Raw genomic sequence first — 25,553 nt, 5'->3', positions numbered from 1 at the left:
ATACACTGGTAGAGACATTCAAGGGGGGCATAATCATTAGGTAATAGAGCAAAATAAATTTGGGTATCATCTGCATAGCAGTGATACAAAATTGAATTGTTCTTGATAATTTGCCCAAGTGGGAGCATATAAAGGTTGAATAGTAATGGTCCAAGAATCGACTCCTGGGGGACACCACAGGTCAAGGACATTGATGTTGAGGAACAATTTCCCATGGTAACAAAGAAGCTTCTATCTTTTAAGTATGATTTTAACCAATTGATAACTTTACCAGTCAACCCAACCCAGTGTTCAAGTCGATATAGCAGTATGTTGTGATCAACAGTATCAAAAGCTGCACTGAGGTCCAGTAATACCAGGACCGATGTTTTGCCTGCATCAGTATTAAGACGTATGTCATTTATAACTTTAATCAACGCTGTTTCAGTGCTATGATTGGCACGAAATCCTGACTGAAAGTTATCAAAACAGCTGTTTGATATCAAGAAGGCAGTTAATTGATTGAAGACAATTTTTTCAAGGATTTTCCCGATGAATGGTAGATTTGATATTGGCCTGTAGTTATTTAATACTGAAGCATCCAGATTATTCTTTTTAAGTAGGGGCTTTACAACGGCTTTTTTCAGGGACACAGGAACAATGCCAGTCTCTAGGGATGTATTTATGATTTGAAGCACATCTGTAATTATAAGATGAAGAACAGACTTAAAAAAGTTGATGGGCAGAATGTCCAATTCAGATGTTGAGGAACTGAGATTTTGTACAGTTTTTTCAAGAATCTCATAATCAATTAAACAAAATTCTGACATTGTGTTGAAGTTATCTGTCTGTGTCACTGGTGATTGCAGTTTTTCAATTATTTGCAACTGAGATATATTATGAGCAATATTCTGCCGTATTTTATCAATTTTACCTTTGAAGAAGGATGCAAACTCATTGCATTTATTAACTGAGAGAAGTTCAGGTGCTAATTGTGGTGGGGGATTAGTTAGCTTCTCTACTGTTGAAAATAGCACACGGGCATTGTTCATATTCCTGTTGATGATGTTGGAGAAGAAAGACTGTCTTGCTTTACGAATTTCATAATTATATTTACAAAGCATCTCTTTATGGATTTGATAATGGATGTGAAGTTTAGATTTGCGCCATTTTCTTTCAGTCTTTCTACATTCTCTCTTTAGCAGTTTAACAGCTGGGTACTGCTTCCATGGTGCTTTCTGCTTATTATTGACTCTTTTAATTTTGAATGGAGCAATATCATCCATAATTTGGGTCATATTTAAATTAAAAATTTCCAGGAAATCATCTACAGAGTCTGACATTTTGGTTGAGATCCGAGAGAGAGCTTGCTCAAAGAGAACACGTGTTGTCGTTTATGACTCTCCTACCCATAGTCGTTGAGCTGTTCTGAATGTGAGGAGACATAGAAACATCAGAGAAAACACAAAAATTATCAGATAAGGCCAGGTCAACAACAGTAGTAGAAACAGTAAGACCCTTTGTGATGACGAGGTCAAGGGTATGACCACGAGAGTGGGTCGGCCCCTGTACATGTTGTACTAGGTTGAAGTTGTCAATAAGTGCAAGTAGTTCTTTGGCATAAGTGTTTTCAGGATTATCTACATGCAAGTTAAAATCCTCAGATATAATAAGACAGTCAAACTCTAAGCAAATGACTGACAACAGTTCACCAAACTCTTCCAGAAAAACTTTGGCTGAATGTCTCGGAGGCCTGTAAATAGTTAATAATAATATGTTAGGAGAGCATGTAACAAGTGCACATAAGTGTTCAAAGGATGTAAAATCACCAAGTGAGGATTGTTTACATTGAAAAGAGACTTTGAATATATTTGCGATCCCTCCACCTTTCCCCTGTCGGGTAACATTCGTTAAAATTAAAATTTGGGGGAGTTGCTTCAATAAGGGTGGTAGCACTATTTGCTTGATCCAGCCAAGTTTCAGTTAGAAGCAAAAAATCAAGATTGTGTTTGCAGATAAGATCATTAATTAAAAATGACTTGTTTGAAAGTGATCTAACGTTCAGAAGAGCTAGCTTTACAGAAAGTCTAGAAGTAATATCCGCTTGGGCATTCTGATATTGTTTTGAAACAGGAAGGAGACTAGACTGGTTTACCCCCTGGGTTAAATATGCTCTATGTTTTCTATTTCTTATCAACACAGGAATAGAGAATGGCATAGGCATACTGGGTAGGGTCGCAGACAAGCCGAAGCCTATCCCAGCTGACTATGGGCGAGAGGCAGGGTACACCCTGACAAGTTGCCAGGTCATCACAGGCCTGACACATAGACACAAACAATCATTCACACTCATATTCACACCTACGGTCAATTTAGAGCCACCAATTAACCTAATCTGCATGTCTTTGGACTGTGGGGGAAACCGGAGCACCCGGAGGAAACCCACACAGACACGGGGAGAACATGCAAACTCCACACAGAGAGGCCCCTGTCGGCCACTGGGCTCGAACCCAGAACCTTCTTGCTGTGAGATGACAGTGCTACCCGCTACACCACCGTGCTGCCCGGTCAGAACGTATCTTTTTTATTTTTCAAGAATTATTATTATTGCATTTTTCACAAATTGCTCCTGTCATTTTGCCGGTTTGTTTACATTCTAAGTGGAAATTATTTTGTCGGATGTTTTGTATAAAGTTTTTATTTATCGAATTTGCAAAAAATAAAAATGCTCTGTTTCTCAAAATCCAGTGAATGTGGATAGAATAAAACAGTTATTCCACTCAGTCTCATCGTACATGGCTTATAGCCAACTCAGTGCTATGCGCCTCGTCAGCAATCAGCTCACGTATGACTTGATTTCATGGAATAACTATTAATTATGTCATTCAGATCCGCAATGTATTTTGGATGAAAAATGCAAGTTTTTCAACATGAGAAGATAAACTTTATATCTTCAAGCCAATGTGTGATTTTCTTTCTATTATATGGACACATTCACAAACAAAAAGTACCCAAATTTATCAAAATTCATCAATTTCCTCACGAGTGACATCTAGAGATTTATGTCATGGTTTTGGATCTCCATGAAAAATAGTGGCATATTTCCCAGTAAAACACTTATGTCCATATAATATAATATGGTATATGACCAGATTCATAGTATACAGGAATGAGATCTGTAATAAATAATAAAACTTATTACAGAGGAGATGCCTGTTTTCAAAGCATTTCTCACTGCTTTAACTTTTAGCAGTTAAGAATTGGCCTATCATAATTCCTAGTAAAACTGGAGCTGGATACCTGAAGTTCAACCTTCTGTTTCTGTTTAGAACTTCAAGACTTTTTATTATTTATTTATTTATTTATTTATTTATTTATTTTTTAAGAAAGCAGCACAGCATCATGACAGCATTGTCCTCATGATGTCTTTTGCAGGAACCAGTTCAACGTAAGACGCATGCACCATGCACAAAAGCTTAATGAAGTGATACAGAAAAAGTCACAAGACGCAAAGCTAATCCTGTTAAACATGCCTGGGCCTCCCAAAAACCGCACAGGAGAAGAGAACTGTATCCTTCCTCTTATCTTCAGTTTGCTCCCATTGAATCAGATGGTTATGAAAAATCTGTTGAAAAAAGAAATCAAGTGGGTTTTGATTGTTATTTCTCTATATAGCTACAGTGGTGCTTGAAAGTTTGTGAACCCTTGAGAATTTTCTATATTTCTGTATAAATATGACCTAAAACATCATCAGATTTTCACACAAGTCTTAAAAGTAGATAAAGAGAACCCAGTTAAAGAAATGAGACAAAAAATATTATACTTGGTCATTTATTTATTGAGGAAAATGATCCAATATTACATATGTGTGAGTGGCAAAAGTATGTGAACCTTTGCTTTCAGTATCTGGTGTGACCCCCTTGTGTAGCAATAACTGCAACTAAATGTTTCCGGTAACTGTTGATCAGTCCTGCACACCGGCTTGGAGGAATTTTAGCCCATTCTTCCATACAGAACAGCTTCAACTCTGGGATGTTGGTGGGTTTGCTCACATGAACTGCTCGCTTCAGGTCCTTCCACAACATTTCGACTGGATTAAGGTCAGAACTTTGACTTGGCCATTCCAAAACATTAACTTTATTCTTCTTTAACCATTCTTTGGTAGAACCACTTGTGTGCTTAGGGTCGTTGTCTTGCTGCATGACCCACTTTCTCTTGAGATTCAGTTCATGGACAGATGTCCTGACATTTTCCTTTAGAATTCGCTAGTATAATTCAGAATTCATTGTTCCATCAATGAAGGCAAGCCGTCCTGGCCCAGATGCAGCAAAACAAGCCCAAGCCATGATACTACCACCACCATGTTTCACAGATGGGATAAGGTTCTTATGCTGGAATGCAGTGTTTTCCTTTCTCCAAACATAACATTTCTCATTTAAACCAAAAAGTTCTATTTTGGTCTCATCCGTCCACAAAACATATTTCCAATAGCCTTCTGTCCACATGATCTTTAGCAAACTGCAGATGAGCAGCAATGTTCTTTTTGGAGAGCAGTGGCTTTCTCCTTGCAACCCTGCCATGCACATCATTGTTCTTCAGTGTTCTCCTGATGGTGGACTCATGAACATTAACATTAGCCAATGTGAGAGAGGCCTTCAGTTGCTTAGAAGTTACCCTGGGGTCCTTTGTGACCTCGCTGACTATTACACGCCTTGCTCTCAGAGTAATCTTTGTTGGTCAACCACTCCTGGGGAGGGTAACAATGGTCTTGAATTTCCTCCATTTGTACACAATCTGTCTGATTGTGGATTGGTGGAGTCCAAACTCTTTAGAGATGGTTTTGTAACCTTTTCCAGCCTGATGAGCATCAACAACACTTTTTATGAGGTCCTCAGAAATCTCCTTTGTTCGTGCCATGATACACTTCCACAAACATGTGTTGTGAAGATCAGACTTTGATAGATCCCTGTTCTTTAAATAAAACAGGGTGCCCACTCACACCTGATTGTCATCCCATTGATTGAAAACACTTGACTCTAATTTCACCATCAAATTAACTGCTAATCCTAGAGGTTCACATACTTTTGCCACTCACAGATAAGTAATATTGGATCATTTTCCTCAATAAATAAATGACCAAGTATAATATTTTTGTCTCATTTGTTTAACTGGGTTCTCTTTATCTACTTTTAGGACTTGTGTGAAAATCTGATGATGTTTTAGGTCATATTTATGCAGAAATATAGAAAATTCTAAAGGGTTCACAAACTTTCAAGCACCACTGTAATATACACCAGAACAAACTGTTGTTTCTACAGTGCAAATGTGCAACACATATCCAAGACTACATAAAGTGCAAATACACTGCAATGTGAGATGACAATGCAAGACAGTAAGTACACAGAGCAAAATACACAGAACAGTGAATACTCAGGGCAATCGGTACACAATGCAGTGACAACAGAACAGTGTTGTGTGGGAAAGCTATTGCAATGCTGGCATAAATGAGCCTGTCCATTTTATACAACCTCAATTCCAAAAAAGTTGGGATGCTATGTAAACTGTAAATAAAAACAGAATGCGATAATTTGCAAAGCATGGAAACCTTGTATTTCACTGAAAATAGTACAAAGACAACATATCAAATGTTGAAACTGAGAAATTTTATTGTTTTTGAAAAATATATGCTCATTTTGAATTTGATGTCAGCAACATGTTTCAGAAAAGTTGGGACAGGGACATGTTTACCACTGTGTTGCATCACCTCGACTTTTAACAACACTCCGTAAACATTTGGGAACTGAGGAGACCAAGTGCTGTAGTTCTGAAAGAGAAATGTTGTCCCATTCTTGCCTGATATACAGTTTCAGTTGCGCAACAGTTCGGGATCTCCTTTGTCATATTTTGCACTTCATAATGTGTGAAATATTTTAAATGGGACAAAGGTCTGGACTGCAGGCAGGCCAGTTTAGCACCTGGACTCTTACTACAGAGCCATGCAGTTGAAATATGTGCAGAAAGCAGTTTGACATTGTCTTGCTGAAAGAAGGAAGCCCTTCCCTGAAAAAGATTTTTTCTGGATGGCAGCATATTGCTCTGAAACGTGTATATATCATTCAGCATTAATGATGCCTTCCCAGATGTACAAGCTACCCATGTCATGTGCACTAATGCACCCTCATACCATCACAGATGCTGGCTTTTGAACTGTGCACTGATAACAAGCCAGATGATCCCTCTCCTCTTTAGCATGGAGGATGTGGTGTCCATGATTTCTAAAAAGAATTTCTACTTTTGATTCGTCAGACCTCGGGACAATTTTCCACTTCACCTCAGCCCATCGTAAAAGATCTCGGGCCCAGAGAAGGTGGCGGTGTTTCTGGATATTGTTTTCATATTTGGTTTTAATATGAATTTGTGGATGCAGTAATGAACTGTTTTCACAGATGATGCTTTTCTGAAGTGTTCCTGAGCCCATACAGTGATTTCCACAAAAGACACATGTTTGCCTTTAATGCAGTGTCTCCCAAAGGGCCTGAAGCTCGCAGGCATCCAGTGTCAGTTTTCAGCCTTGTCTCTTGCATACAGAGATTTCTCCAGATTCTCTGAATCTTTTAATTATATTATGTGCCATAGATGATGTGATCTCCAAATTCTTTGCAATTTTACATTGAAGAACGTTATTCTTAAATTGTTGCACTGTTTTCCCATGCATTCTTTCACAGAGCGGTGAACCCATCCCCATCTTTACTTCTGAGAGATTCCACCTCTCTGGGATGCTCTTCTTATACCCAATCATGTTACTGACCTGTTGCCAATTAATCAAATTAGTGGGTCTCTTTTTTTAGCGTTACACAACTTTTCGGTCTTTTATTGCCCCGTCCCATCTTTTCTGAAATGTGTTGCTGACATCAAATTCAGAATGAGCGTATATTTTTCAAAAAACAATTAAATTTCTCAGTTTCAACATTTGATATGTTGTCTTTGTACTGTTTTCAATGAAATATAGGGTTTCCATGATTTGCAAATTATGGCATTCTGTTTTTATTGATGCTTTACACAGTGTCCCAACTTTTTTGGAAGTCTGGTTGTAATTCTGACATGAGTTTTAAAATCCAGTCATATTAAAATACAATCAGCACCTTATTTTTACTATTTGGACTTTCTGGTTCGAGGTGAAACTGCATTTCATTGTACTATGTGCAATGACAATAACATTGACTCTAATCTAACTTACAGTCCTGAGTTACATACAATTTTGGGCACATTAGCTGCTTTTACACGGGGCACTTGCATTGGAACAAGTTGTTCCCGGAACAAGGTGCCCTGGGGCAACTGCCCATTAAAACACAAGTTATTTTCAAACAAGTTGACACAGGTGGGTGCAAATTGCTCCTTTTTTCAAGGTGGCGCAATTTGTTCTGGAATATCTTGTTCTGGCTTACCGTTTAAACACAGTTGTTGGCAAGTAGGAGGGCTTATGCATACCAGAGGTGGACAAAGTACCCAACTTCATTACTTCAGTCAAAGTATAGATCCCACTGGTTAAATGTTACTCCAATACAAGTGAAAGTTGGACAGTCAAATTTTTACTTAAGTAAAAGTACTGAAGTACTTGCTTTTAAAAATACTTAAGTATTAAAAGTACATTTACTGTCAATGCATCATTGTATTATTGCCACAACGCTTACAAAAATTAATACCTCTGAAGCAACCGACTGGATTTACTGACTAACTAGAACCTGTAGAATAAACACCTGGTAGAATGTTACAAAATGAAGCAAAACTGAACTGAAAAAGAGCCATTGCCATTTTAATTTTTTTTTTATTGTAACACTCCTCCCCACCCCACAAAGCAGCATGGTAGTGTTCTGACCCAGTTCTGGCAGTGTGTGCACACATGTACAGTGGTGCTTGAAGGTTTGTGAACCCTTTAGAATTTTCTATATTTCTGTATAAATATGACCTAAAACATCATCAGATTTTCACACAAGTCTTAAAAGTAGATAAAGAGAACCCAGTTAAACAAATGAGACAAAAACATTATACTTGGTCATTTATTTATCGAGGAAAATGATCCAATATTGCATATCTGTGAGTGGCAAAAGTATGTGAACCTTTGCTTTCAGTATCCGGTGTGACCCCAGTCCTGCACACCGGCTTGGAGGAATTTTAGCCCATTCCCCCGTAAAGTACAGCTTCAACTCTGGGATGTTGGTGGATTTCCTCACATGAACTGCTCGCTTCAGGTCCTTCCACAACATTTCAATTGATTTAAGGTCAGGACTTTGACTTGGCCATTCCAAAACATTAACTTTATTCTTCTTTAACCATTCTTTGGTAGAACAACTTGTGTGCTTAGGGGTCGTTGTCTTGCTGCATGACCCACCTTCTCTTGAGATTCAGTTCATGGACAGATGTCCTGACATTTTCCTTTAGAATTTGCTGGTATAATTCAGAATTCATTGTTCCATCAATGATGGCAAGCTGTCCTGGCCCAGATGCAGCAAAACAAGCCCAAGCCATGATACTACCACCACGTTTCACAGATGGGATAAGGTTGTTATGCTGGAATGCAGTGTTTTCCTTTCTCCAAACATAACGCTTCTCGTTTAAACCAAAAAGTTCTATTTTGGTCTCAGCCGTCCACAAAACATTTTTCAAATAGCCTTCTGGCTTGTCCATGTGACCTTTAGCAAACTGCAGACGAGCAGCAATGTTCTTTTTGGAGAGCAGTGACTTTCTCCTTGCAACCCTGCCATGCACACCATTGTTGTTCAGTGTTCTCCTGATGGTGGACTCATGAACATTAACATTAGCCAATGTGAGAGAGGCCTTCAGTTGCTTAGAAGTTACCCTGGGGTCCTTTGTGACCTCGCCGACTATTACACGCCTTGCTCTTGGAGTGATCTTTGTTGGTCGACCACTCCTGGGGAGGGTAACAATGGTCTTGAATTTCCTCCATATTTGTACACAATCTGTCTGACTGTGGATTGGTGGAGCCCAAACTCTTTAGAGATGGTTTTGTAACCTTTTCCAGCCTGATGAGCATCAACAATGCTTTTTTCTGAGGTCCTCAGAAATCTCCTTTGTTTATGCCATGATACACATCCACAAACATGTGTTGTGAAGATCAGACTTTGATAGATCCCTGTTCTTTAAATAAAACAGGGTGTCCACTCACACCTGATTGTCATCTCATTGATTGAAAACACCTGACTCTAATTTCACCTTCAAATTAACTGCTAATCCTAGAGGTTCACATACTTTTGCCACTCACAGATATGTAATATTGCATCATTTTCCTCAATAAATAAATGACCCAGTATAATATTTTTGTCTCATTTGTTTAACTGGGTTCTCTTTATCTACTTTTAGGACTTGTGTGAAAATCTGATGATGTTTTAGGTCATATTTATATAGAAATATAGAAAATTCTAAAGGGTTCGCAAACTTTCAAGCACCACTGTATGTGTATGTTAATCAGGAAGACAGTGGAATACAGCTTGTTTAGAAAATAAAACTGACAGTCCAACCTGCTTAAAACCCAGGTCCACACCTCTAGCTTAATAGCTGCCCAACAGCAACACTGCTTTAAGCAAGACAAAAAATGCAAGACCACCATCTGACATCAAAACAAAAAATTCCAGCAATTTGTTGTGACTGACTAGTACAATACTGTCCATCTCACAGGTCTCACATGCGCACATGTGTGTGTGCGCGCACAACTGTATGTATTCATGCACATATGAAACTGCCTGTGGAATCATGGTGGTTTAACGTTAAGCTAGCTAGTCAGTGAAACTCCACCTGACATGCTAGCAAACTCTTTTCAAGCTCGAAATCATATTGGGTAGCTAACATTACTAGAAAAGAAAGATTTCTACATTCTGTTTATTTGGCAACATTAAAGTACATTAAGTACATTTGTCTTTCAAATGTAGTGAAGTTAGTCATAAGTTGCCAAAAAAAAATTAATACTCAAGTACAGATACTCAAAAAGTGTACTTAAGTACAGTACTCAAGTAAATGTACTTTGTTACTGTCCACCTCTGATGCATTAGCATTCATCCAGGTCATTTCTCACCTGTACAAGACCACGTCATGGTAAATTTGTACCTTTCGTAGCTCCAGACTGAGCGTTGTACCAGTTGGACAAGGAGAGGAACTACTGTCATCAGCATAAACATAAAAGTGATCCTCTCCCACTGTTAACATTCTTGGAACATCCTGATGCAATGCAGTGCATTTTGCATTTATGTTCTGGATCCTTCATTGTTGTCCTTTTCTTATAAGAGCCATGCCGTCATTGTCGCCCACCATTTTGCTTCTGATTACTGATTTGTGCATGTGTACTTTTGTGTTTACTTGTCTAACTTCTGATTTGCCACCAATAGAAAGTGAGTGTGTAAACACAAAGGAAAGTGGGCGCAACTTGTTCTCACTGCCCATGTAAAAGCAGCTTTTGACTCAATGGAAAGCCATTGTTGGAATAGTTTTGTTCTTTCCTAGAAGTTGTACTCTTTGACTTAATCATTTTCCAGACATGGAGTTCCTTGAGGTCCTGACTGAGGGTCTCAATCGAGTCCTCCTCGTGCGTGGTGGCGGACGTGAGGTCATCACCATCTACTCCTAATGGACAAACACATCCTCCTTCTGAAACCTTTCTCATGCCATGTTGCTCGTTAATAGACTGAACATCCTAGCATTCCCAGACTCTGCCATGAGCAATAGAGCCCCAGCACATATCAGACTACTTTGCACTACATAATCAGAGACCTCTTAACCATCAGACACCAGCTTAACCATCACGCTATCTCAGCATTATTCTGTCGATTGGTTATGTTTGCGCTTATCTTCAATTAACAAAGTGCAAATTCTTTTCTTACTGGTCATTTTACGAGATTTTGAAAGTGCATGCATTGCACAGATAAGATACCCTCAAAAGACTGATATCCCAAAGTTAGACTCAGCCAAACATCCTGATACTGATACTGTAACGGTGAGGAAAAGCAGGTTTAATTATTAGTTTATGAAAATGTCTTCCAGTGGATTATCCTATGGCCTGAGACGCACTTTGAATCAAAACCACAGAATGTGTGCGTGTGTGCGTGCATGCGTGTGTTTGACTGCTCGGAGAGCCGAACCATGTAGCTGTCCATGTGTCCGGGCCATGGATGCGTCTGAATATAGAAAAGTGATAGTGGTGAGATGCGTACATGTGTGTAATGAGTAGTTGCTGTGAATATTTTCAAGCCGTGAGCTTCTTGGAAACTTGATAAGACCATGAAGGCAGTTTTATATTTTTAACACATAAATTTTGACTTCATCATAAGTGTTTCGTAGTATTTAAACTGATGCCAGATTGAGATAATATGTGAACGGTACTGATGCGCATCAGCATATCGCGTAGAGATATGTACATATTGTAGTATAGATATATTATAAATATTATTGCTAGAAAAAATAAGGTACTACCTGAAAGCTTTATCAATGAAAACTATATACAGCATACAACATTTAAGAAAAAATATTTAAGACAATATTCTAAAGGAATACAAAATGTTAAACTATATGTATATTGTGAATATTTATCGACACAAAAGATTATGACATCATCAGCAATTTTGAATGACTACCATGATGATCACCAGCTTCTGCCAAACACTGAAATGTGCAATGTGTGCCATATGGATGAAAAAAAAAATTCTATAAGATTTTTCTCTTATTCACTAAACGTAAATAGGTGAAGAACGGACATTGAATATATTCCTATAATAAGCTAAAGAGGCACTTTCCCTTGCCTTTATTCAGGTTTATATTGTTTAAGTAATGCACCAAACAAAAAAAAAACCTTATCACACTGTAAAGTGATATTCTCTATTTTTAAAAGCGTTATGTTACATTAGTCAAATATTCTACATGTAAGAGCAACTCACAGATATTCAAAAGCATTGTTCTATGTTTACTTAGAGTAGAAGTAGATTATATGAAATATATACATATATATCTCCATATATCGTTTTATTTTATTTTGTAAAATTACAAAGGAGAACATGTTTACTGAGTAGACTAGTGAACAAAAAATATTCTGCTGTCTTGTGTAATTGTGAAGTTGAAGGAGAAACTAGAATCCGATTGCACTGAGGATTCTGATTTCTTGCAGGTGTGTGTGTGTGTGTGTGTGTGTGTATAAAAATATATAAAAAATTATATAAAAATAAGAAACATACCAACCACAGGCTGCATAAATGAGGCAGGAATCTGATCAACATTAAGAGCATGGTCCTGACTGTGCTTTTTCACATAAGCTCACTTTTGTCTAGTGTATGCATTGGAGAAATGTTTTTAACAGTGTACAGTGCTGTGAAAAAGTATTTGCCCCCTTCCTGATTTGTTCTATTTCTGTATATTTGTCACACTTAAAGCTAGACTGCCTTTCAGATTTTTCAAGTTTAGGTCATAAAAAGAATTTCCCCTGACACCCAATTATTTTTGTTTAGTGGACCAAAAGCTACTGAATTCGAGTCACAGACTTCCAACTTTATGAGTTTTTTTTTTAATAGAACAGTTAATGAATTTAGGGCCACGTGGCCCTAAATTCTCCACTATTTTTTCCTGCTTTACCATGACGCAATACAAGATACTACGTCATGCATCACGTGGTGGGCTTTCCCCATTCGCGTAAGGCATTGCGGGATACAAATTTGAAACAGGAGAGGAAAATGGAGGACACGAATGAAACATGGAAGGCCGACTACAGTAACGGAAGGCGAGAAGAAAAGACGTTATGTTGCGAAGGAAAGGAAACGCAGGACCAAACTAATAAATATCGGCGGTCAGCGAGCACCTCGGTGTGATCAGCTGTTCGTTTAGTGACAGAATGATGTAACTGTCAGTGCACTGTCAAAGGTAAACCTGTAGATGGCAATAATGCAACACTGTGGATGCCAGCTTCCATAAAATCCAAGAGAAGAAGAAGATGATGACACCTAAAGGTAAACCTGCGTATGCACGCACGGACTTCCTCTGTCTGCTTGACTGTGCAAAGCAAGTGATTTCATGCACATTATTTGCTAGGGAATCCCCTCAAATTAAATAACTTCCCAGCCACAGAATGGCCTGGGTTTTTTTGAGATATTACAGAAAAACGTACACCACAAAGACCAAATTTCAGAGGGAACTAAATTTCACCGGTTTTATGAAATTGAAAGGCCGTCTACTTTTAAAGCTAGATGGCCTTTCGATTTCATAAAATCGGTGAAATCTAGTTCCCTCTGAAATTTGGTCATTGTGATATATGTTTATTTCTGTAATATCTCAACAACAAAAAAACCCAGGCCATTCTGTGGCTGGGAAGTTATTTAATTTGAGGGGATTCCCTAGCAAATAATGTGCATGAAATCGCTCGCTTCGCGCAGTCAAGCAGACAGGAAGTCTGGTGTGCGCATGTGCAGGTTTACCTTCTTTTCTTTTGGGTTTTACAGCAGCTGGCATCCACAGTGTTGCATTACTGCCATCTACAGGTTTACCTTTGAGCATGCACTGACAGTTCCATCATTCTGTCGCTAAATGAACAGCTGATCACACCACGGTGCTCGCTGACCGCCAATATTTATTAGTTTGTCCTTCACAACATAACGTCTTTTCTTCTCACTTTCCGTTACTGTAGTTGGTCTTTCACGTTTCATTCGTGTCCTCCATTTTTCTCTCCTGTTTCAAATTTGTATCCCACAATGCCTTACGCGAACAGGGAAAGCCCACCACGTGATGCACGACGTAGGATCTTGAATTGGGTCATGGTGAAGCAGGAAAAAATAGCAGAGAATTTAGGGCCACATGGCCCTAAATTCATTAACTGTTCTATTAAAAAAAACTCATAAAATTGGAAGTCAGTGATTTGAATTCAGTAGCTTTTGGTCCACTAAACACAAATAACTGGGTGTCGGGAAAATTCTTTTTATGACCTACATTTGAAATATCTGAAAGGCAGTCTAGCTTTAAATATTTCATGTTATCAAACTAATTTTAATATGAGACAAAGATAGCCCAAGTAAATACAAAATACAGTTTTCAAATGATGATTTCATTTATTCATGGAAAACAGTTACCCAATCCTACCTGGCCTTATGTGAAAAAGTAATTACCCCCTCAACCAATTAAACAATTAACCAAATTTAATTTATAATTGGGTTCACTTTCACTAGCCACACCCAGGCATGATTACTACCAGACCTGTTCAATCTAAATATCGCATAAATAGTACCAGGCTGGCAATGTGAATTTGGCTAACAGATCTTTAAAAGATGCCGCAAAGTAAAGAGTTACAAGAACAAATGCATAACAAAATAATTGAAATCTATCAGTCTGGAAAGGGTTATAAAGCTGTTGCTATGGCTCTGGGACTCCAGCAAACCACAGTGAGAGCTATTATCTACAAATGGAAAAAAACTTGGAACAGTGCTGAACCTTCCCAGGAGTGGCCAGGTGTTCTGTAAAGTTATCCTACCTCTTGGATTTGTCCTACCAAGCCTACTGCGCATGCGCAGAACACATGACGTCATATCTTGGAATTTGGACCGAGTCTGGGCTGATAGAAAATCGGTGAGTATTTCACGCATTTGTAATGCGTAATGTAGGCATATTTGCAATTCAGAAACGTATAAAATACAGTATTTATAAACAAACGAAACGATGCCCCGTCATAACTTTGACTGCACAGTGCCCACTGCGTGACAGAATTAGCAAGTTCTCATACAGACCGTTTTATTATTCAAAACAAGTCATTACAAATTACTTGACTCGGCCAAAGACTCGACCAATACGCACAAAACATAAAAAATCGGCAAATGCGTGAAATACTCACTGATTTTCTATCAGCCCAGCTGATCGGTAGGACAAAACTCGGTCCAAATTCCAAGATATGACGTCATGTGTTCTGCACATGCGCAGTAGACTAGAGGTAGGATAACTTTACAGAACACCTGCGAACATCTAAAGAACTGCACTTGCCTCAGTTAAGATCGGTGTTCATGATTCTACAATAAGGAAGACACTGGGCAAAAACAGCATCCATGGGAGAGTTGCAAGGCGCAAACCATTGCTGAGCAAAAAGAACACAAAGGCTCATCTCACATTTGCCAAAAAGCATCTTGATGACCCCCAAGACTTTTGGGATAATATCCTGTGGACTGATGAGTTAAAAAATAGTACATTTTGGAAGGCATGTGTCCCAGTACGTCTGGTGTAAGGCTAACGCAGCATTTCAAAATAAGAACATCATACCAACAGTCAAACACAGTGGTGGTAGTGTGATGGTCTGGGGCTGATTTTCTACTTCAGGACCTGGACAACTTGCCGTAATTGATGGAACCATGAATTCTGCTCTCTACCAGAAAATCCTGAAGGAGAATGTCTGCCCATCAGTTCATGACCTAAAGCTCAAGTGCAGCTGGGTTATGCAGCAGGACAATGATCCAAAGCACACAAGCAAGTCCATCTCCAAATGGCTCAAAAGAAATAAAATTAAGGATATGGAGTGGCCAAGTCAAAGTCCTGACTTGAATCCAATTGAGATGCTGTGGCAAGACCTTAAATGGGCAGTTAATGCTGGGAAAACCCTCCAATGTGGCTGAATTGAAACAATTCTGCAAAGAAGAGTGGGCAAAAATTCCTCCACAGCGATGTAAAAGACTTGTTGCAAGTTATCGCAAACGTTTAATTGCAGTTGTTGCCGCCAAGGGTGGCCCATCCAGTTATTAGGTTTAAGGGGGCAATTACGTTTTCACATGGGTGATACAGGTTTTGATGAACCCTTTTTACCTTTAATAAATGGAGTGGTCATTTGAAAGCTGCATTTTGTGTTTACTTACATCATCTTTATCTTATATTAGACTTAGCTGGATGACCTCAAACATTTAAATGTGACAAATTAGCAAAAATGGAAGAAATCAGCAAGAGGCAAATACTTTTTCACAGCACTGTAAGTTCTGAGAAGGTCTCATATCGACCCTCACTGAAAAATCACACATTTCATGGGCGATCATGTTTTTTTCACAGGTGATAATGTGTGATCGTGTTCATTTCAAGCTGAAATTTGCTTGAATGCAAGTGTGACATCAGGTAAATAATAACAACTTAATATGTGAAATTAGCATGAGAATTTTTCATCATGTGAGAAAAATCACATGAAAATAAATCAAATGTGGGGGGGGGGGAAATCACATGAAAATAAATGAACAATCATATGTGAAAATAAATTAACTGGGGGGGGATAACTTGTGAAAATAACCAGGAAATGTGAGAGAAAATAAGCACATATGAAAATATTAATATTTTCCTGTGAAAAAAGAATTATGAGGAAAAACATGCAGAACAGATCACGTGAAAATACTGCGTAAATAATCCTGTGGGGGGAAAAAAAATGAAATGTGAAAATACTTGGAAATGAATTCTTTCGTTGAAAAATAACGTGTGAAAATACATGAATCATGAAAGAATCGCTTGTGAAAATAATGGTGAAACGTCGTTTAATCATGAAAAAAAATCACGTGCAAAAGTAATTTCAGTCTTTTCTGGGGAATCACATGAAAAATTATGTGAAATGAAGTCAAACGTCAAAAGTGAAAATCGATCATAGATGTGAGAAAATCAAATGTAAAAAATATATGTTTAAAAAATGATCATGAGAAGCTTAGATGTAAAATAGGCTCATGATGTGAAAATAAATTAATCTTTGTGGGGGAAAAAATTGCATGTGAAAATAGAAAACAATTGCACTACATGTGTAAATTTCACGTGTGAAATTCTTGTGGTTTTTCTGTAAGGGTAGGGAATCTCTCCGTGGTGGTTCTACAGGGTTTCTGGCAATTTGGTCACATTAACTTACAGATGTTTTGTTTGTGAAAAAAACAGTATGTGTTAAGAACAGACTACCTATCATCAGACTCCAGTGTACAGATGTAGTAATAGAAGAAACCTGGACGCCGTTTCAGATGTAACTTTCTAAAGGAATGTTCACCTTCTCTGAAGATGTCTTTAGTACATTTGCGAGATGCATTTATTTTCCCTAGTTATTTAAACCTAATTTAAACTACCTAAACTACTTTAAACTGTCTTATCGCAACAACCTGGGGTGGGTTTCCCGAAAGCCTCTTAAGGCTAACAGCGTCTTTAACTGCGTCTTAAGACTCATTGTTAAGCTAACGTCATAGCCAAAGTAATACTTTAGTTCATGCTTAACTTACGATGGACCTGGATCATTCTTTCACAGCAAAGAGCATCTCCTCGCAGCTGAATACACAGAATGCGCATGCGCCTCTGAGGGGCTCTCACAATCAATGGGCGGAGACTGGTGCTGAAACTTCTGCCGGTGTTCAATTATCTTTCTTGTACACTGCAAGTACATTGAGTTAATTATTAAATAAATATCCACCAAACATTATTAATACATTTCAATAAGTTATGGAATTACGTATGGATATCATAATGTCACATTGATATCACCATATTTTAATCAAATTTAACTCCATTAGGTGAGTGATTATCCCATTTAGTGTCATAAATGAGACAAACTGCTGCACCTCTAGCATTCTGTGTGTGTGGGTGGGTGGATATATATATATATGTGTGTGTGTATATATATATATATATATATATATATATATATATATATATATATATATATATATATATAATTATTCTATCCACATTCACTGGATATGAGCAATCACATGCTCTGATTGGCTACTCCACTACTAGGATATCAGCTCATATACCATGAGCCATGAGTAGAGAAAAACAAAATGGCGGAGTGCATCAAGTCAGATATATCACTTTGTTATCATGTATTTAAAATAAACTGAAATAACTAAAAGACTAGTTCCCCCCCCCCCAATATCTCCTGTTCCACACTCCAGCCCAACAGGTGATGGTAATGCACCTTTAAGTTGGTTTGCCAACCACCAAAAAAAACCTAAAGAAAAAGAAAATGGCAGACAGTGTTACTGAACTAACTGAGGACGAAACAAAAACTCTATTCGAAAACAAAACCCCTAAAAATACAAAAAAAGCAACAAAATACGGAATGAAAGTATTCAATGGCAAGAACGTATCTTTTTTTCAATAATTATTATTATAGCGTTTTTCAAAAATTGTGCCTGTCATTTCGTCAGTTTGTTTACATTCTAAGTGGAAATGATTTTGTCGGATGTTTTGTATAAAGTTTTTAATTTATCGAATTTGCAAAAAATAAAAATGCTCTGTTTCTCAAAATCCAGTGAATGTGGATAGAATAAAACAATTATTCCGCTTAATCTTGTCGTACATGGCTTATAGCCAACACATTACAGTCAACACTATTCATTATAATGCCACGTGCTGCATTGTACAACCTTTATAACTAATAATAACATGAAAAATTATCAAGCAACTATAATATTTAAATAATATTGGCTGGCTTTTTTTCATGGTATATCAAATATATTCCATTCAGTTCGATATCATGCTAGGTGAATGGAATATATCTGATATACTATGAAAAAAAGCCAGCCAATATTATTATTATTATTATACATTCACACTCGATGGAACAATTATAGATTTTATATTATACAGGTAGTCGTCAATTTACGACTGCGTTTGGTTACGACTGACCGGTCGTAAACCGATCTGGTCATAAGTCGGCCTATGTTAAATGAACGTAAGTATATTGTGATGTGTAATGATATTGTAATCATCTTAAAGTTTTATTTTATCTACATTTTCTTATTTCATTACCTTGGCTCATTATTTGGTTTAAGCCAAACACTGCATACTACACTGCGTACAGTACAATTCATTTAATATGTGCAAAACAAAAAATACGAAATACAGGTGTGAAAAATAGAAAACATTTTAGTTTGAAACATACCAAAATACAAATGTAAAACATGGCAAAATACAAAATTTAGTGACCGCTGGCATCACTGGTGCTTGGCTGTGGGTCGTCTACGTCATCATCAGCTGTTGCAGCGCTCGGGCTGGTGGGAGCATTTGCTCGTTTCATAAACCAGGAGCTGGGGCGGAAACTGTATGACGGAGTGCGCGAGGGAGCGCGAGAGAGACTGCGCATGTGCCTGGAGCTGGGGCGGAAACTGTTGTACTCGGCGAGAGGCGCTGCCGGGAGCTGGGGCGGAAACTGTCGTACGCTCAGCTAGCTCAGCTGGGAAACACTTGCCAGTCATAGCCAGACGGTCATAAAGTCGATCGGTTGTAAGTCACATAGGTCGTAAGTCGACGACTACCTGTATATGTAATGTTTAACGATGATACAATATATTGACATACTTTAACGCTTTATATTTCATTGTTTTTTTGTCAAAAAACAAACACCGTGTGACCTCATTAACTGGATTTAGCAAATACTAATGTCTTTAGCAACTACTAATGCCTATTTCGAGGACGCACATCGCAAAGATGCTTTTAGCAAAGTTACTCTTAAGAATCCTTCTTACGAGTGAGTTCAGGAAAACCATGTACAGAGACAACATTCGTTGCTTCAGAGCATCTTTAAACTCGTTCTTTAGCCCTAAAGTGCAATGTTATCAAGAAACCCACCCCTGATTTGCATAGCTAGATTGATGAGTTAAGTACAGTACTGTTTGTTGTGTAGTAGCTTGCAATTTCTTACTTACAACTTTAACACTTTCTAAATTCATCCTATTGAATTTATCCATTTTGTCTAGTGGTTTTTTTTGTTTGTTTGTTTGTATTTGTGTTAATTATTAACTTACATAGTAATAAAACACCCATTATTTCAGGTCTAAAACCTAATCACCACTTCTAAACTAAAAATCAATGTTTCGGTAACACTTTCTCTGAAACGCACGTATTCATGAATCATTACAACAGCTTCTTTGTAAGTTGATGATGATGCGCCAAACGCTTTAATAACCCCTCACAAAGCCCTAATAATGTGCTCTAAATAATTCCTTGATCATTATGTTGTAATGCAAGTGTCAGTATTCATTATAATGCTATGTGCTGTAGTGTACAACCTTTATAACTAATAATAACATGAAAAATTATCGAGCAACTATAATATTTAAATAATATTGGCTGGCTTTTTTTCATGGTATATCAAATATATTCCATTCAGTTCGATATCATGCTAGGTGAATGGAATATATCTGATATACTATGAAAAAAAGCCAGCCAATATTATTATTATTATACATACATACACACTCGATGGAACAATTATAGATTTTACAAAAAGTTAAGAATTATCTCAAAATCTTCTGTATTTGACAAAGGAAACCTGGCGGCCATGTTTGTTTACAAATTGCCACAGTCGCTTGCTAGCCCGGAAGCTTTAAAGAAATGCTTCTGCACATGCGCAACAGAAAACTTTCTCATTGGATATTTGCGTCAGCTCCGACGTCTGACGTCATGTTTTCTTGACAACCATGCAATATCGTAAACCATACTCAACACTCATTCTCCATTGGGTAGAGGGGCATAATACATGTAGGATAAGCGATATGCTAACAATATTGCATGCTATCGAACCAAATGAATGAAACCTGCAAGAAGGGAATAGAATACATGTTTTTATTCCATCGAAAAAGTGTCCTGTATGTATAATAATTATTAATACATGTTTATTTTATAAAGTAGAAACTTTTCAAATACTAATTCTAGGTACATTAGAGTAGGTAAGACACTGTTAATCTTCTTGAAAGTAATTTGGAAAGTGTTACCAAAGTAGGGTATGAAATATTTGGGAATAATTTCAATTCACATTGAAGTTAAGGGCTCTATAATATTATTCCATGCTAATAGATAAATTGCATCTGTTATTTAGTAGGACTGTATTTACAGGGCTAGACGGATGTTAAAAGTAGCTCTGGATTAACTCTGCGGGAAAAAAACATATTAAGTGTAATTTCATCCAACAAAAGGGTTAATCTGTGTCCGAGCTTTATCCCATGTTTGAAAATCTTTACTTTAAAGCAATGCTTTGTTCTGTAATGGCAAAGTAGAACAAATGTGAGCAGAGTGATGTGACGGTCAAATATTATTTCAGAAGCATTATTTCTTCTGGTGTATGTTCAAGATGGTTCCATTGTCCTGTTTGCTTTTTATATTACCTTGTTTTTTCCCCCATTATTTTTCCCCCATGCTCGTCTTGTGCTGTGAAGTTGCCTTTGGGGAACAGAGTATATATTTAGACAGCTCGAATCTCAGTTCATGCTAATTATGCAATGTTGACTTGTAGCCTTCTTGCAACAAGAGCGTAAAGTTTTCTACTGATAGTCCAGCAAAGGTCGATAAAAAGACCAGTTAATTAGAGTTACTTTAATTAAACTGCAGGTTTTTTTCTGAAGGTGCTATAAACTTGTGCGTGATTGTTGTGGAAAATGTAAGAGTAGATCGTTTAAAAAGGCAGATTCATAGGGAGTAGGTTAGAGATAGTCGTTGGCAGAGGAAGATGTAGTGCTGTAAAAAAGTGGTGTGTGGCTCAGGAGTCACAAATACTTACAAATGCAATAATGAGTATAATAAAGACCCATGGCATCCTCTTAGAGGATAGATTTTTCACCCAGATCTGATTTGGATCATCAATTTGGAGTCACTGTTAACTTTATTTGCTTGAGTTAGAGCTTCAACGCTCGACTTGGCAGTTCGATACATCAATTTTAATCTGTTAGAAATGGTCTATTGACCCTAAAATGTGTTTATCAAAAGTCTTATATTATCTCTTGTTATATAATTAGACTAAATAGTCCTTTTTTTTTGAGTGGTCATTAATCACCATACTCAAATTACGGACTAATAATGAATTTGTTCTTCAATTTAAAAAAAAAAACTTTAAATTTCTGTTTGAACCTTGGGTTGGTGTTTACAGCAGGATTCTACCAGGCCCTGTTCATCCGCAACTTACTATGTGTAATCTAGCTTTGTTTCGTAGACACACATCCACACACACACTATGAATTAAAAAAAAAAGTCCTCGCCCAGCCAAAAATGTTAGAAAGATAATTTGGATTTCTATATAACTGACATTTGTGTTCTGTTCTTCGAAGAGTAGTGATATGTTTTGTGTCGTAGTCCAATGCAGACATGATTTGGGTTCGAAGTGTTTTATGTTCTCTGTTACAATTTTCCATCATTTGAGCGAGGACTCAGTAAATGTGTGAGTGCATATTGAGAAAGAAGGATAGAGACAGAAAGGGCATGAAGGGGTGTGTGTGTGGGTGTGTGTGTGTGTTGTACTTCTAGAAGAAATGAGAAAAGTTAGACCGTAGTGTTTAATTTTTGTAAATACGACTATTATAGAGTTATATCCGAGTGTAGCTGTTTTATTTCCATGTCCATGCAAATCTACTATTTTAAAGAAAATACAGAAATGTGTATTCTCTATTGTGTTCGATGATAACATATATTTTAAAAGAAATATCTGAGATTATTGTTTTACCTTGTCAAATGCTTCTCTACTACATGGCTAATGGTTTCTCTGGACCATTTTATAGAGTTGTCTGCACAAATGCAATAAATTGTCATTTTATAACACACATTGTTGTGGCTTCCTTTTGTTGAAAATAATGTTTTGCTCTCGAGCAATATTAGCTGGAAATGAGAAATATAAAATTACATCAGGCCTTAAAGGTAGACGGCCTTTCAGATTTTTCAAGTGTAGGTCATAAAAAGAATTTTCCCCCGACACCCAATTATTTTTGTTTAGTGAACCAGAAGTTATTGAATTCGAATCACAGACTTCCAGTTTTATTAGTTTTTTTTTTTTTTTAAATAGAACAATTAATGAATTTAGGGCCACATCAGCTCATGTACAACTCGATTTCAGGCTGCTGAAAGCTAAAGAAAAGAAAAGGAGGTAGTACAACCCCGATTCCAAAAAAGTTGGGACAGAGTACAAATTGTAAATTAAAACGGAATGCAATAATTTACAAATCTCAAAAACTGATTTTGTATTCACAATAGAACATAGACAACATATCAAATGTCGAAAGTGAGACATTTTGAAATTTCATGCCAAATATTGGCTCATTTGAAATTTCATGACAGCAACACATCTCAAAAAAGTTGGGACAGGGGCAATAAGAGGCTGGAAAAGTTAAAGGTACAAAAAAGGAACAGCTGGAGGACCAAATTGCAACTCATTAGGTCAATTGGCAATAGGTCATTAACATGACTGGGTATAAAAAGAGCATCTTGGAGTGGCAGCGGCTCTCAGAAGTAAAGATGGGAAGAGGATCACCAATCCCCCTAATTCTGCGCCAACAAATAGTGGAGCGATATCAGAAAGGAGTTCGACAGTGTAAAATTGCAGAGTTTGAACATATCATCATCTACAGTGCATAATATCATCAAAAGATTCAGAGAATCTGGAAGAATCTCTGTGCGTAAGGGTCAAGGCCGAAAAACCATACTGGGTGCCCGTGATCTTCGGGCCCTTAGACGGCACTGCATCACATACAGGCATGCTTCTGTATTGGAAATCACAAAATGGGCTCAGGAATATTTCCAGAGAACATTATCTGTGAACACAATTCACCGTGCCATCCGCCGTTGCCAGCTAAAACTCTATAGTTCAAAGAAGAAGCTGTATCTAAACATGATCCAGAAGCGCAGACATCTTCTCTGAGCCAAGGCTCATTTAAAATGGACTGTGGCAAAGTGGAAAACTGTTCTGTGGTCAGACGAATCAAAATTTGAAGTTCTTTATGAAAATCAGGGACGCCGTGTCATTCGGACTAAAGAGGAGAAGGACGACCCGAGTTGTTATCAGCGCTCAGTTCAGAAGCCTGCATCTCTGATGGTATGGGGTTGCATTAGTGCGTGTGGCATGGGCAGCTTACACATCTGGAAAGACACCATCAATGCTGAAAGGTATATCCAGGTTCTAGAGCAACATATGCTCCCATCCAGATGACGTCTCTTTCAGGGAAGACCTTGCATTTTCCAACATGACGATGCCAAACCACATACTGCATCAATTACAGCATCATGGCTGCGTAGAAGAAGGGTCCGGGTACTGAACTGGCCAGCCTGCAGTCCAGATCTTTCACCCATAGAAAACATTTGGTGCATCATAAAACGGAAGATACGACAAAAAAGACCTAAGATAGTTGAGCAACCAGAATCCTACATAAGACAAGAATGGGTTAACATTCTGTAGGACTCCCTAAGTGGGGGTGGAGCACAGAGGACGGCAGGACAGAGATCAGGTTTACAATTTGACTTTATTGCCACACTTTTCAGTTTAACAATAATCCCTCGTATTTGGGACACACGCAACCGGCGTCTGGTTCAGGGATGAGAGCCCCTTCCTCTCTCGCTCTCCCTCCTAATATAGGGCGCGGTCACTGGGAAGACACACAAACAGGTTAATTGTTCTCAGGTGTCGTGATTCTGCCACTTACCTTCCCTGACTCTGCCCTCCTGTCACAGACCTCCGCTTGACCACGCCCCCGCTGCCACACATTCCTATCCCTAAACTTGAGCAACTTGTCTCCTCAGTCCCCAGACGTTTACAGACTGTTGTAAAGAGAAAAGGGGATGTCTCACAGTGGTAAACATGGCCTTGTCCCAACTTTTTTGAGGTGTCGTTGTCATGAAATTTAAAATCACCTAATTTTTCTCTTTAAATGATACATTTTCTCAGTTTAAACATTTGATATGTCATCTATGTTCTATTCTGAATAAAATATGGAATTTTGAAACTTCCACATCATTGCATTCCGTTTTTATTTACAATTTGTACTTTGTCCCAACTTTTTTGGAATCGGGGTTGTGTGTGTATATATATATATATATATATATATATATATAAAATATATATATATATATATATATATATATATATATATATATATATATATATAATATATATATATATATATATATATATATATATATATATATATATATATATATAAACCATTTTTAATTGTTTTTGATGGTTTCATATATTTCGTAATGATATCATTTTTATTTTCTAAATATTTATCAACATCCCACCATTGTGGCACAGGAACCTGTGATTGGTGGACAGCCGACAAAGGGTGTCTCCCATTGGTTGTAAATCGTGACATAAAAATCATAAACACTTACGGGACCCGCTGATTGACTGTTCACATACTGAAGCCAAGCGGAGATATCCGGCGTCTTTTGCTGTTCTCCGAAGAAAACTACAGCTAAAAAAGCTCTGCTACCAGATTACTTGGACAATCTTAGTCAGAAAAAAGCGAAGGATAGATATACACGGAAATTAGAGTTTAGTAGTGGTTCTGATCCGTGCAAAATTCCTCGAAATGACTGGAGTGACGGTGCAGATTTGTGGCCTAGCATTAGCATTAGCTACATGTTGGAATATACATTCTTTTTCCCAAAAAGTCCTGACACACAAGAACAGTTAAAAAAAAAACTACAGAAGCAAGAAAACCTTCTTTGTGTAAAGACTTTTCCTCCGACATCAGCTTTTGGTAACAGAAAGCATTTACTCTCAAAGGGCTCTCACCTAAACTGTGGGCTAGATCTTATTCCCACTAGTCCATGTCTCATCAACCCCA

The 25,553-nt window shown here is 37.6% G+C and overlaps 1 protein-coding gene across 1 annotated transcript in view; it reads left to right on the top strand.

The window, feature by feature from the left end:
• Positions 1–11,229, top strand: part of slc12a5b (solute carrier family 12 member 5b) — a 192,787-nt gene extending 181,558 nt beyond the window's left edge. Inside the window, exons 26-27 of the mRNA XM_060931458.1 lie at positions 3,415–3,548; positions 10,524–11,229. Of these exons, the coding sequence (XP_060787441.1) occupies positions 3,415–3,548; positions 10,524–10,615 (226 nt within the window). The 3' untranslated portion in view covers positions 10,616–11,229. The remainder of the gene's footprint in view (positions 1–3,414; positions 3,549–10,523) is intronic.
• The last annotated feature ends 14,324 nt before the right edge of the window (positions 11,230–25,553 follow it).

Source organism: Neoarius graeffei, chromosome 10, assembly GCF_027579695.1.
Source record: "Neoarius graeffei isolate fNeoGra1 chromosome 10, fNeoGra1.pri, whole genome shotgun sequence".
NCBI classification, from domain to species: Eukaryota; Metazoa; Chordata; class Actinopteri; order Siluriformes; family Ariidae; genus Neoarius; species Neoarius graeffei.
The sequence above is the reverse complement of the archived record's forward strand: the minus strand, read 5'-3'. Positions and strand labels throughout refer to the sequence as shown.